We start from the raw sequence: 14,000 nt of genomic DNA on the forward strand, positions 1-14,000 counted from the left end.
TCTCCGTGAAAGTCAGTGTCAAGGTGGCTGACACCCTCTCATTCATCCTGACGCTAAACAGGCTGCAGGTGGCGCTGCACCTGCTCAGTAGGCTCATCCATATGCATTTATGGGCGGGTAGAGGGCGGGATATGAGGCGGATTCAGCTGCGCAGCCTTCCAGCTGGACTGATTCATAAAGGAACGTTGCGTGCAAATCTGCATGCACACGGTTTTATTGATCCGGATTTTTTTTTGCGCCCAACATTTTCGGCTTTTGAGTTTACGTGCACTTTTAGTTTGAATCCTACGCAGTCCATTTTAAATGAGGCCCCAGGAAACATTCAGGTCTGGCTTTCTGCAAAACATTTATTAAAGTTTCATAAACAAGTTACAAAAGTACAAACGAGGCGGCAGATGAAGAACAAACGCTTTCTGACGTTTCCTGAAGCTTCTTTGACTGAGAAACAAACGCAGAAACAAACGCAGAAACAAACGCAGAAACAAACGCAGAAACAAACGTAGAAACAAACGCAGAAACAAACGTAGAAACAAACGCAGAAACAAACGCAGAAACAAACGCAGAAACAAACGCAGAAACAAACGCAGAAACAAACGCAGAAACAAACGCAGAAACAAACGCAGAAACAAACGCAGAAACAAACGCAGAAACAAACGCAGAAACAAACGCAGAAACAAACGCAGAAACAAACGCAGAAACAAACGCAGAAACAAACGCAGAAACAAACGTAGAAACAAACGCAGAAACAAACGCAGAAACAAACGCAGAAACAAACGCAGAAACAAACGTAGAAACAAACGTAGAAACAAACGTAGAAACAAACGCAGAAACAAACGTAGAAACAAACGCAGAAACAAACGCACAAACAAACGCACAAACAAACGTAGAAACAAACGTAGAAACAAACGCAGAAACAAACGCAGAAACAAACGCAGAAACAAACGCAGAAACAAACGCAGAAACAAACGCAGAAACAAACGCAGAAACAAACGCAGAAACAAACGTAGAAACAAACGCAGAAACAAACGCAGAAACAATCGTAGAAACAAACGCAGAAACAAACGTAGAAACAAACGCAGAAACAAACGCAGAAACAAACGTAGAAACAAACGCAGAAACAAACGCAGAAACAAACGCAGAAACAAACGCAGAGCTTCATGGAGACGGTTGAGGACGGACGACCAGGAGAGACCGGGGGGTCCAGGACCTGGCGGAGGTCAGTCACAGGTCTTCCCCCTCTTCCTCCCTCAGTTCTCCTCCTCCTCTTCCTCCCTCAGTTCTCCTCCTCCTCCTCTTCCTCCCTCAGTTCTCCACCTCCTCTTCCTCCCTCAGTTCTCCACCTCCTCTTCCTCCGCCACCGCCTCAGGCTCCTCCTCCATACGTTGCTCCTCCTCTTCCTCCTCTTCCTCCTCCTCCTCCTCTTCCTCCCGGCTCTTGTTGTCGTCAGCGTCGCTCTTCTTCTCTCTGTCTCTCCGTTTCTGCTCCGACACTTCCTTCTTCCCCTTCTGGCCCTTCTTGTAAACTGAAACAGGAAACAGGAAACAACTTAGTGACATCATCACTGTGATTGTTCCAGGTATTAGTCAGACTCTTAGGGGTTAAAGCCCCCTGGTGGAACCTGGTCCAGGTCCAGGACCAGGGGCCTCATTTATAAAAGAGTGTGTAGGAGTCATACTAAAAGTGCACGTAAACCCAAAAGCCGAAAATGGCGGGCGCAAAAAAAAAATCTGGATCAATAAAACCGCTTCCACGCAGACTTCCACGTAAGGTTCTCTTTATAAATCCCAGTCCAGCTGGAAGGCTGCGCAGCTGAATCCGCCTCATATCCCGCCCTCTACACGCCCACTTTTTACCATAAATGGTATGTTTTTGCAGATGAATGAGCTGCTGAGCATGTGCAGCGCCACCTGCAGCCTGTTTGGCGTCAGAATGAATGAGAAGTGTCCAGCCACCGTACTGAATTTCACTGAGATCTGAGATGGAGATGTTGAGGATGAGGTGGAGGACAGGAAAACCACATTATTTTGTGGTCACAGTAAAAGTAGAAAAATAAATAGTATAAAATACAGCGAGTGAGTGGCAGCACGCCGTTGCTGCGCGGAACGCTGTGAGTTCCCCGGCCACAACAGTAGGGACATAGCCCTCGTCTTTTCAAAATCATGTTTTTGTCCCCCCACTTTTTATAGTTTAAAAACTAACAGTAGGATCAGCCATTAATAAACGTCTGTGCGAAGACGATGCGAGAACCAAATGTCTATGGCGAGAACGGCCCGGCAGCCCCGCTTCACCCCCCCCTCTCCCCTCAGAGCTGCCAGGGCGGGTTTATGGTTCCGCGTCACCGTGTACCCTACGCCGTAGGCTCTGCATCGTTTTAACGCGGGATTTAATGCCTAAATTAGGGAATTTAGGCACCATATACAAGCAGCACCTAAAGGTTTCACGCACGCGTAAAACTCATATATATGAAACAAAAATCTGTGTCCCTTTAGGGAAGAAATGAGGGGCTCCGTGGAGCCCCTAAACGCTCTACGAAGCCCCTCATTTGTTCTGTCCTAAAGCGGTGGGTGAAGAGGAGGTTTCCGGCGTGTCACCGAGTCCTGACTGACAGCTTCACACACAGAGGGACACGATCAGCGCTGTTTTATTTTATTTTATTATTTTAAGTCTGATATTTGTGATATGTGATGACATTATTAAGAGTATGACATGAATCTGGCTTCATTCCACCACCTCAATCCCTGCGTCGCCAGTTCCCCGTGTCTTAAGTAAATTCTTACGGGAGGTCCTGGTTGCCGTAGGGATAAGCAGATTTCTTTTTTTTTTTCTTTTTAGATCCGAGGCTTTGTGTAGAAGGCGGCTTCCGCATCTTTCAAGCCATTTTTGTGCGCAAGCAAGCTTTATAGATGAGGCCCAGGACCGGTTCCTCCTCACCATCCAGGGCGTCCCTCAGCGGCTGCAGGAACCTCTCTGTACCTTTAAGGTTTTAGACGGACCTGGGGCCTCATCTATAAAGCTTGCTTGCGCAGAAAAAGCGCCTGAAAGTTGCGGAAGCCACCTTCTACGCAAAGCCTCGGATCTAAAAAGAAAAAACTAACCGAAAAATCTGCTTATCTTTACGGCAACCAGGACCCTCCCGTAAGAATTTACTTAAGACACGGGGAACTGGAGACGCAGGCTGTGAGGTGGTGAAATGAAGTCAGATTCATGTCATACTCTTAATAATGTCATCACATATCACATATGTCAGATTTATAATATAATAGCGCTGATCGTGTGTGAAGCTCAGCCAGTCAGGACTCTGGTGGAGCTGCAGCCGCGGTGACACACCGGGAACCTCCTCCACCGCTTTAGGACAGAACAAATGAGGGGCTCTGTAGAGCGTTTAGGGCAGGGGTGCTCACACTTTTTCAGCATGAGAGCTACTTATAAAATGATCAAGTCAAAATGATCTACCACCTACTACAAAAAATGCAAAACATATATTTATTTATAAATATATTGAGGATTCTTTATATCGCATGAGCCAATATTGCACAACACAACACAATTAACTATGTTCACTCAAAAAACTAAGGATCTTACCAAGAAATGTTCTTATTTCTAACCTAAAAATGCCATTACACCTGATAACAGACATAACTTAAAATGTTAGGTGTTTTTCCCACGTGTTTCAATTGAACTTTCATTTGTGTCAAGCACATTTTAAGTTCTAGTTAAGTTTTAAGTTAGTTTGGGCAGTGTTCAAAATAAAATGATGAGCCCTGCTGTATTGGAACGCATTAGACACCAGCGCTGCTTGTTTTATCCATGAATGACTACAGTTAGCTTTATTACGTTTTTATTTTTCTGACATTTTCTGCCTTTTCTTTTAGTTAAAACTGTAGTGGGAACAGAGGTTTATATACCGGGTAAAGGCTGATTTATGGTTCCGCGTTACAACAACGCAGAATGGTGCACGTCGCTGCGTAGCCTACGCCGTAGGCTACGCCGTACCCTACGCCGTAGCCTACGGCGTAGGGTACGGCGTAGGCTACGGCGTAGCCGTGGCAACAGAGCCTGCACGTTAGCGCAGCACCGCCAGCCGGACCGGCGCTCTCTGCCCTCGACAGAGAGCGGCGTAAACTCTGCGTCGATTTAACGCGGAACAATAATTTTGGCTTTAGAGGGGGAACATAGGAGAACGGACCAGAAGAATATAGCGTGGATTAAAAATAAAAGTTAAGCACTGAGCTACATGTGTCTCCCGTCTGGGCCGTTGCAGACTGCCTGAGCACATAGATATATACACATATATATATATATATATATATATATATATATATATATATATACACATATACACATGTATATATATATATATGGCCTGAGCATGATGTTACTAAAACCAAACCTCTTTCTTCCCCCTTTAACGTGCAGCGCATGGACGTACGGCGCAGCGTCAGCGCGTTGTGTCGCATTAAATGTGGTCCGGGCGTAATACGAGGATTTGAGCAGGTGAAATTAAACGAAAAAAAATAATAAATAAATGAAACGATTCCTGGAGGCAGAGAAAATTCCTCGATCATTTTTTGTAATCGAATTATTCGAGGAATCGTTTCAGCCCGTTTCAGAAATGAGGGGCTCCACGGAGCCCCTCATTTCTTCCCTAAAGGGCCACAGATTTTTTCATATATATAATGAGTTTTACGCGCGTGAAACCTTTACGTGCAGGTGTATGGTGCCTAAATTAGGGTCCTGCGTTAAAACGACGTGCACCTACGCCGTAGGCTCTGCGTTGGTGACGCGGAACCATAAACCCGCCCTGAGCAGCTCTGAGGGGAGACGGGGGGGAGGAGGGAGCGGGGGGGGCAGGGCTGTTCTCGCATCGTCTTCGCACAGGGTGTCTGGGTGATTTGCAATCACAGGCTGAGCCTACCGTTAGTTTTTAAACTATAAAAAGTGGGGGGGAAAAAAACATGATTTTGAAAAGACGGGGGGACGTGTGTCCCCCTGTTGCGCCGGGGAACTCACGGCGTTTAGCGCAGCAACGGCGTGCTGCCACTCACTCGCTTTATTTTATTGTATACTATTTATATACTCTTACTACTTTTACTGTCGCCACAAAATAATGTGGTTTTCCTGTCCTCCACCTCATCCTCAACATCTCCATCTCAGTCTCCGTGAAAGTCAGTGTCCCGGTGGCTCGATACTTCTCATTCATCCTGACGCCAAACAGGCTGCAGGTGGCGCTGCACATGCTCAGCAGCTCATTCATCTGCAAAAACATACCATTTATGGTATGAAGTGGGCGTGTAGAGGGCGGGATATGAGGCGGATTCACCTTCAACCTTCCAGCTGGACTGTGATTCATAAAGCAAACATTGCGTGCAAGTGTGCGTGCACATGGTTTTATTGATCCGGATTTTTGTTTTTGCGCCCGCCATTTTCGGCTTTTGGGTGTACGTGCACTTTTAGTATGAATCCTACGCAGTCCATTTTAAATGAGGCCCCTGGACCCTGTTCTGGACCAGGACCAGGACCAGGACCTGGTCCTGGTCCTGTACCGGTTCCTCCTCACCTTCCAGGGCGTCCCTCAGCGGCTGCAGGAACCTCTCAAACTCCATCTCCTCCATGGCCGCCAACACGTCTCCCGCGTTCAGCGTCTTCCTCTTGGCCTTCATGGCAAAGTTGTTGGCGCTGGAACAGAAGAAGAAGAAGAAGAAGAAGAAGAAGAAGAAGAAGAAGAAGAAGAGAGTGATCCGTTAGACAGGAAACAGTAGAAGAAGAAGAAGAAGAAGAAGAAGAAGAAGAAGAAGAGAGTGATCCGTTAGACAGGAAACAGTAGAAGAAGAAGAAGAAGTCTGTAGGAGCTTTGTCGCTACCTTATTTGAGTCCCTACCCTATTTGAGTCACACATGCGCAGTCGCGTCCAACATCGGCGGCCATCTTGGAAAGCAAAATACGGCAACACAACTTGGACAAACTATATACATAAAAATAAATGGAAAAACAGCAAACCCGTTTTAAAAACGAAATAAAAAATGATATAACATCTATAAAGGTACTATCAAAAGAAAATCAGTCTATAAATGATTTATGTGAAACTATTTATGTTTTAAAATGTCAATGCCTGTGATTATTTTATTTTGTGTGACTATTTTATTCATTTTTTTTTTTTTTTATTTAATCTTAGAAGATGGTCTTGGAAAAAATGTATAGGTATATCCCTAACTCATTGTGAGTAGTATATATATATATATATATATATATATATATATATATATATATATATAGTGTGTGTGTTTAGATATGATCATATATAGAGAGAGATGCATAGATATGTTCATATTTTTTCAGTTGGGAATGGTATAAACTAGCACATTTTTAACATTACATTACAATCATTTTACATTCATACATTCATTCATTCACAGCTGGATTTGGATTGAAAAAAGGCCAGGATTTATCTGATGTTCGATGTGCACTCTTATATTTTATATATATATATATACATATATATATATATATATAATTTTTAACATATGCAATGTTAAAAATGTGCTAGTTTATACCATTCCCAACTGAAAAAATATGAACATATCTATGCATCTCTCTCTATATATGACCATATCTAAACACACACACTATATATATATACATATATATATATATATATGTATATATATATATATATATATATATATATATATATATATATATATACTACTCACAATAAGTTAGGGATATTGTGAGAGACTATTTTTATTGTCTAAAGTTTTGGGGTAATATTAAACTAATGAAAATGGTGTTTCTTCTCATTCATCATTAGTAATATCAAAGGCAACTTTTACTTATTTCATAAAAATTCAGACCAAATAGGAAAAGCAAGCATGTACTGTAAATAATAATATCCCTAACTTATTGTGAGTAGTTTTTTTTATAATAAACTTTATTTAACATATCAAAAGTACAGAATTCCTTTGAGGAAACATTTGTTTGCAACTGAAACATAACAAGTTCACAACACACAAGCAAATACGTTTACCTATACATTTTCTCCAAGATAATCTTCTAAGATTAAATAAAAAAATAAAAAATAAAATAAAATAATCACAAAATAAAATAATCACAAAATAAAATAATCACAGGGGTTTACATTTCAACAAAAGTGTTTAAGCGTAGCAAGATTGTAACTTAGACTGATTTTCTTTTGATAGTACCTTTATAGATGTTATATAATTTTTTATTTCGTTTTTAAAACGGGTTTGCTGTTTTTCCATTTATTTTTATGTATATAGTTTGTCCAAGTGGTGTTGCCGTATTTTGCTTTCCAAGATGGCCGACGATGTTGGACGCGGCTGCACATGTGTGACTCAAATCAGGTAGTGACTCAAATAAATAAAATAAATCAGGTAGTGACACGCTTCATTAGACAGGAAAGAAGAGAGTGGTGTGTTCAGGGAACAGAAGAAGAAGAGAGTGGTGTGTTCAGGGAACAGTAGAAGAGAGTGGTGTGTTCAGGGAACAGTAGAAGAGAGTGGTGTGTTCAGGGAACAGTAGAAGAAGAGAGTGGTGTGTTCAGGGAACAGTAGAAGAGAGTGGTGTGTTCAGGGAACAGAAGAAGAAGAGAGTGGTGTGTTCAGGGAACAGTAGAAGAAGAGAGTGGTGTGTTCAGGGAACAGAAGAAGAAGAGAGTGGTGTGTTCAGGGAACAGTAGAAGAGAGTGGTGTGTTCAGGGAACAGTAGAAGAAGAGAGTGGTGTGTTCAGGGAACAGTAGAAGAGAGTGGTGTGTTCAGGGAACAGAAGAAGAGAGTGGTGTGTTCAGGGAACAGTAGAAGAAGAGAGTGGTGTGTTCAGGGAACAGAAGAAGAGAGTGGTGTGTTCAGGGAACAGTAGAAGAGAGTGGTGTGTTCAGGGAACAGAAGAAGAGAGTGGTGTGTTCAGGGAACAGAAGAAGAGAGTGGTGTGTTCAGGGAACAGTAGAAGAGAGTGGTGTGTTCAGGGAACAGAAGAAGAGAGTGGTGTGTTCAGGGAACAGTAGAAGAAGAGAGTGGTGTGTTCAGGGAACAGTAGAAGAAGAGAGTGGTGTGTTCAGGGAACAGTAGAAGAGAGTGGTGTGTTCAGGGAACAGTAGAAGAAGAAGAGAGTGGTGTGTTCAGGGAACAGTAGAAGAGAGTGGTGTGTTCAGGGAACAGTAGAAGAGAGTGGTGTGTTCAGGGAACAGCAGAAGAAGAGAGTGGTGTGTTCAGGGAACAGAAGAAGAGAGTGGTGTGTTCAGGGAACAGTAGAAGAAGAAGAGAGTGGTGTGTTCAGGGAACAGAAGAAGAGAGTGGTGTGTTCAGGGAACAGAAGAAGAGAGTGGTGTGTTCAGGGAACAGTAGAAGAAGAGAGTGGTGTGTTCAGGGAACAGTAGAAGAGAGTGGTGTGTTCAGGGAACAGTAGAAGAGAGTGGTGTGTTCAGGGAACAGTAGAAGAGCGTGGTGTGTTCAGGGAACAGTAGAAGAAGAGAGTGGTGTGTTCAGGGAACAGTAGAAGAGAGTGGTGTGTTCAGGGAACAGAAGAAGAAGAGAGTGGTGTGTTCAGGGAACAGTAGAAGAAGAGAGTGGTGTGTTCAGGGAACAGTAGAAGAGAGTGGTGTGTTCAGGGAACAGTAGAAGAAGAGAGTGGTGTGTTCAGGGAACAGTAGAAGAGAGTGGTGTGTTCAGGGAACAGAAGAAGAGAGTGGTGTGTTCAGGGAACAGTAGAAGAGAGTGGTGTGTTCAGGGAACAGTAGAAGAGAGTGGTGTGTTCAGGGAACAGTAGAAGAAGAGAGTGGTGTGTTCAGGGAACAGTAGAAGAGAGTGGTGTGTTCAGGGAACAGAAGAAGAGAGTGGTGTGTTCAGGGAACAGTAGAAGAGAGTGGTGTGTTCAGGGAACAGTAGAAGAAGAGTGGTGTGTTCAGGGAACAGTAGAAGAGAGTGGTGTGTTCAGGGAACAGTAGAAGAAGAGAGTGGTGTGTTCAGGGAACAGAAGAAGAGAGTGGTGTGTTCAGGGAACAGTAGAAGAGAGTGGTGTGTTCAGGGAACAGTAGAAGAGAGTGGTGTGTTCAGGGAACAGTAGTAGAGAGTGGTGTGTTCAGGGAACAGAAGAAGAAGAGAGTGGTGTGTTCAGGGAACAGTAGAAGAGAGTGGTGTGTTCAGGGAACAGAAGAAGAGAGTGGTGTGTTCAGGGAACAGTAGTAGAGAGTGGTGTGTTCAGGGAACAGAAGAAGAAGAGAGTGGTGTGTTCAGGGAACAGTAGAAGAGAGTGGTGTGTTCAGGGAACAGTAGAAGAAGAAGAGAGTGGTGTGTTCAGGGAGCGCGGGACGTTCCGGTTCTCACCAGGAAGTAGCGTACAGCACGAACACGCTGGCGGCCTGAGAGATGGCTCTGCGGGCTTCCTTAGAAACATTCACCCCGTCTGGCAGCTGAGGAGAGACTAGTTAGTGTTAGTTAACCACTAGTTACTGTTAGTTAACCTAGTTAGTGTTAGTTAACCACTAGTTACTGTTAGTTAACCACTAGTTAGTGTTAGTTAACCTAGTTAGTGTTAGTTAACCACTAGTTAGTGTTAGTTAACCTCTAGTTAGTGTTAGTTAACCTAGTTAGTGTTAGTTAACCTAGTTAGTGTTAGTTAACCTAGTTAGTGTTAGTTAACCTAGTTAGTGTTAGTTAACCACTAGTTACTGTTAGTTAACCACTAGTTAGTGTTAGTTAACCTAGTTAGTGTTAGTTAACCACTAGTTAGTGTTAGTTAACCTCTAGTTAACCTCTAGTTAGTGTTAGTTAACCTCTAGTTACTGTTAGTTAACCTCTAGTTAGTGTTAGTTAACCACTAGTTACTGTTAGTTAACCTCTAGTTAGTGAGAGATGGCTCTGCGGGCTTCCTTAGAAACGTTCACCCCGTCTGGCAGCTGAGGAGAGACTAGTTACTGTTAGTTAACCACTAGTTAGTGTTAGTTAACCACTAGTTACTGTTAGTTAACCTCTAGTTAGTGTTAGTTAACCACTAGTTAGTGTTAGTTAACCTCTAGTTAGTGTTAGTTAACCTCTAGTTAGTGTTAGTTAACCTAGTTAGTGTTAGTTAACCTCTAGTTAGTGTTAGTTAACCACTAGTTAGTGTTAGTTAACCACTAGTTAGTGTTAGTTAACCTAGTTACTGTTAGTTAACCTCTAGTTAGTGCTGGTAAACCTGTAGTAACCACTAGTTAGTGTTAGTTGACCACTAGTTAGTGTTAGTTAACCTCTAGTTAGTGTTAGTTAACCTCTAGTTACTGTTAGTTAACCTCTAGTTAACCACTAGTTAACCACTAGTTAACCACTAGTTAGTGAGAGCTCTGCAGGCTTCCTTAGAGACATTCACCCCGTCTGGCAGCTGGAGAGAGACTAGTGTTAGTTAACCTCTAGTTAACCACTAGTTAGTGTTAGTTAACCTCTAGTTAACCACTAGTTAGTGTTAGTTAACCACTAGTTAGTGTTAGTTAACCTCTAGTAACCGTTAGTTAACCTCTAGTTAGTGTTAGTTGACCACTAGTTAGTGTTAGTTAACCTCTAGTTAACCACTAGTTAGTGTTAGTTAACCACTAGTTAGTGTTAGTTGACCACTAGTTAGTGTTAGTTAATCTCTAGTAACCGTTAGTTAACCTCTAGTTAGTGTTAGTTAACCACTAGTTAGTGTTAGTTAATCTCTAGTAACCGTTAGTTAACCTCTAGTTAGTGTTAGTTGACCACTAGTTAGTGTTAGTTAACCTCTAGTTAACCACTAGTTAGTGTTAGTTAACCACTAGTTAGTGTTAGTTAACCACTAGTTAGTGTTAGTTAACCTCTAGTTACTGTTAGTTAACCTCTAGTTAACCACTAGTTAACCACTAGTTAGTGAGAGCTCTGCAGGCTTCCTTAGAGACATTCACCCCGTCTGGCAGCTGGAGAGAGACTAGTGTTAGTTAACCTCTAGTTAACCACTAGTTAGTGTTAGTTAACCACTAGTTAGTGTTAGTTAATCTCTAGTTAGTGTTAGTTAACCTCTAGTTAGTGTTAGTTAACCTCTAGTTAGTGTTAGTTAACCACTAGTTAGTGTTAGTTAATCTCTAGTAACCGTTAGTTAACCTCTAGTTAGTGTTAGTTGACCACTAGTTAGTGTTAGTTAACCTCTAGTTAACCACTAGTTAGTGTTAGTTAACCACTAGTTAGTGTTAGTTGACCACTAGTTAGTGTTAGTTAACCACTAGTTAGTGTTAGTTGACCACTAGTTAGTGTTAGTTGACCACTAGTTAACCACTAGTTAGTGTTAGTTTACCACTAGTTAGTGTCAGTTGACCACTAGTTAGTGTTAGTTAACCTCTAGTTAACCACTAGTTAGTGTTAGTTAATCTCTAGTAACCGTTAGTTAACCGCTAGTTATGAGGGATGAGGGGGATGCCATGAAATAAAAACGGTCCAAATCATCCCCCCTGAAATAAAAACGGTCCAAATCATCCCCCCTGAAATAAAAATGGTCCAAATCACCCCCCTGAAATAAAAACGGTCCAAATCATCCCCCCTGAAATAAAAACAGTCCAAATCATCCCCCCCTGAAATAAAAACGGTCCAAATCATCCCCCCCTGAAATAAAAACGGTCCAAATCACCCCCCCTGAAATAAAAACGGTCCAAATCATCCCCCCTGAAATAAAAACAGTCCAAATCATCCCCCCTGAAATAAAAACAGTCCAAATCATCCCCCCCTGAAATAAAAACGGTCCAAATCATCCCCCCTGAAATAAAAACGGTCCAAATCATCCCCCCTGAAATAAAAACGGTCCAAATCATCCCCCCTGAAATAAAAACGGTCCAAATCATCCCCCCTGAAATAAAAACGGTCCAAATCATCCCCCCTGAAATAAAAACGGTCCAAATCATCCCCCCTGAAATAAAAACGGTCCAAATCATGAACCCCTGAAATAAAAACGGTCCAAATCATCCCCCCCTGAAATAAAAACGGTCCAAATCATCCCCCCTGAAATAAAAACGGTCCAAATCATCCCCCCCTGAAATAAAAACGGTCCAAATCATCCCCCCCTGAAATAAAAACGGTCCAAATCATCCCCCCTGTAAAACTGCCATCCCTCCTTTCCATCCCTTATGTCATTTCATCAATGAATGTGGTTTTACTGCTATTTCAACATTTAGAGTCATCACCAGAAAAATAACACCAGAAAAATAACTTATTTGACAATTTTCACCTGTTTCAAGTGAATTTTCACTTGAAATAAGTAGAAAAATCTGCCAGTGGGAAAAGATTTATCTTCTTATTACAAGCAAAAAAATCTTATTTCAAGTGAAAATCTACTTGAAACAGGTGAAAATAGTTGTTTTTTCCAGTGATGAGTCTTGTTTTAAGTGTAATGAGATTTTTTTTACTGAAATGAGACATTTTAACTAGAAATAAGACAAATATTCTTAATATTCTTAAGATTGTGAGTTTTTGCAGTGATCATGTTACTTATCCTGTGAAGGACAGAGTCATATTGATAAGTTCAGAAAAGTGTTTTTTATTGTTGTAATCTGTGCTTTAAATACATCTGGCATTGTTTATTATAAAACAGACTGATTTATTGTGTAGTTGAAAAATACTACAGGACCTTGAAAAAATAATCGCATATTAAATCGCAATCTTGAGGAAAAAAATCGCAATTAGATTATTTTCAAAAATCGTTCAGCCCTAATTGTTATGCTTTTACTTCTGGTCTTTTATAGATGTTTTTATTGTTTTTATGCTTTTACTTCTAGTCTTTTATGTGTCTTGACTTTATCCCCTTTGTTTATTTTAGCACTTTGAGATTATTCATGAAAAGTTCAGTACAAATAAAATGTATTATTATTATTATTATTAAACCCCCCCAGGTCTCCCCCGGGTCCTAGCTCCCTCCACTCACCGCCTCCTTGATGATTCTACTAATCACTGCGTTCGGAAGGTTCAGGTCCTCCGGCCGCTCCGCCATGGTCCTGGTCCTGGTTCTGGTTCCGGTTCTGGTTACAGGTCCGGTACCGGGTTCTGGTTCTGGTCCGGGTTCTGGTACTGGTACTGGTACCGGTACCGGTTCCGGGTCCGGGTTCTGCTGGTTCGACTGGGTCGGCTCGGTTCAGGTCCCGGACGTTTCCCGCGAACGACCACGAGCCTCTGACGTCAGACAGGAAGTCGACCACAGACGCTGGTGACGTATTTCCGGCCCTGTCACAATAAAAGAAACATGTAAAGTTTAACCTGAGACGTTAAACAACACTGTATAGAGGATCTTTGGTTTAACCTGCAAAATACTGAATTACTAATAAAATGAAGGAAGAATCTGTTAAAATCATTCACAGATTCTGTTGTTTCTGTGAAGGATCAATGAAGATGTTTCTCATTTATTTAGTTATTTCACTACAAAATGATGGATCAATATCTGTAATTGATTAGTGTTTATGTTAAACCAGATTCTCTCTTTGCTTAGAACATGTTTGTTCTGTTAATAAAAACAATTGTTTATCATTCATCTTATTATATTATTGGCAAAATGGTTTATTCACAAATCCCGTTATATTAATCAAAAGCCTCGTTTTTGTATTTTTGAAAATGAGGTGAAACAATATATTAGAACTATATTACATATTACTATATTATACTATATTAACTATATTAAACTCTCCACCAACCAAAGTTTGTGTCTCTTTTTACTTTATTTCTGTAAGTTTGTGTCTCTTTTTACTTTATTTCTGTAAGTTTGTGTCTCTTTTTCATGTATTTCTGTAAGTTTGTGTTTCTTTTTCATGTATTTCTGTAAGTTTGTGTTTCTTTTTCATGTATTTCTGTAAGTTTGTGTCTCTTTTTCATGTATTTCTATAAGTTTGTGTCTCTTTTTCATGTATTTCTGTAAGTTTGTGTCTCTTTTTCATGTATTTCTGTAAGTTTGTGTCTCTTTTTCATGTATTTCTGTAAGTTTGTGTCTCTTTTTACTTTATTTCTGTAAGTTTGTGTCTCTTTTT

At 41.2% G+C, this 14,000-nt stretch overlaps 1 protein-coding gene across 1 annotated transcript; it reads right to left on the reverse strand.

Moving 5' to 3' along the window:
• Positions 1-333: 333 nt before the first annotated feature.
• Positions 334-13,158, reverse strand: pole3 (polymerase (DNA directed), epsilon 3 (p17 subunit)). The gene is made up of 5 exons (XM_061707420.1): positions 12,911-13,158; positions 9,340-9,425; positions 5,558-5,676; positions 1,315-1,522; positions 334-1,268 (listed from the first exon to the last, which is right to left on the reverse strand). The coding sequence occupies exons 1-4, from the start codon at positions 12,974-12,976 to the stop codon at positions 1,329-1,331; spliced, it is 465 nt and encodes a 154-aa protein (XP_061563404.1). The 5' UTR covers positions 12,977-13,158; the 3' UTR covers positions 334-1,268; positions 1,315-1,328.
• Positions 13,159-14,000: the final 842 nt, after the last annotated feature.

The sequence above is a fragment of the Cololabis saira genome, chromosome 2, assembly GCF_033807715.1.
Source record: "Cololabis saira isolate AMF1-May2022 chromosome 2, fColSai1.1, whole genome shotgun sequence".
NCBI classification, from domain to species: Eukaryota; Metazoa; Chordata; class Actinopteri; order Beloniformes; family Belonidae; genus Cololabis; species Cololabis saira.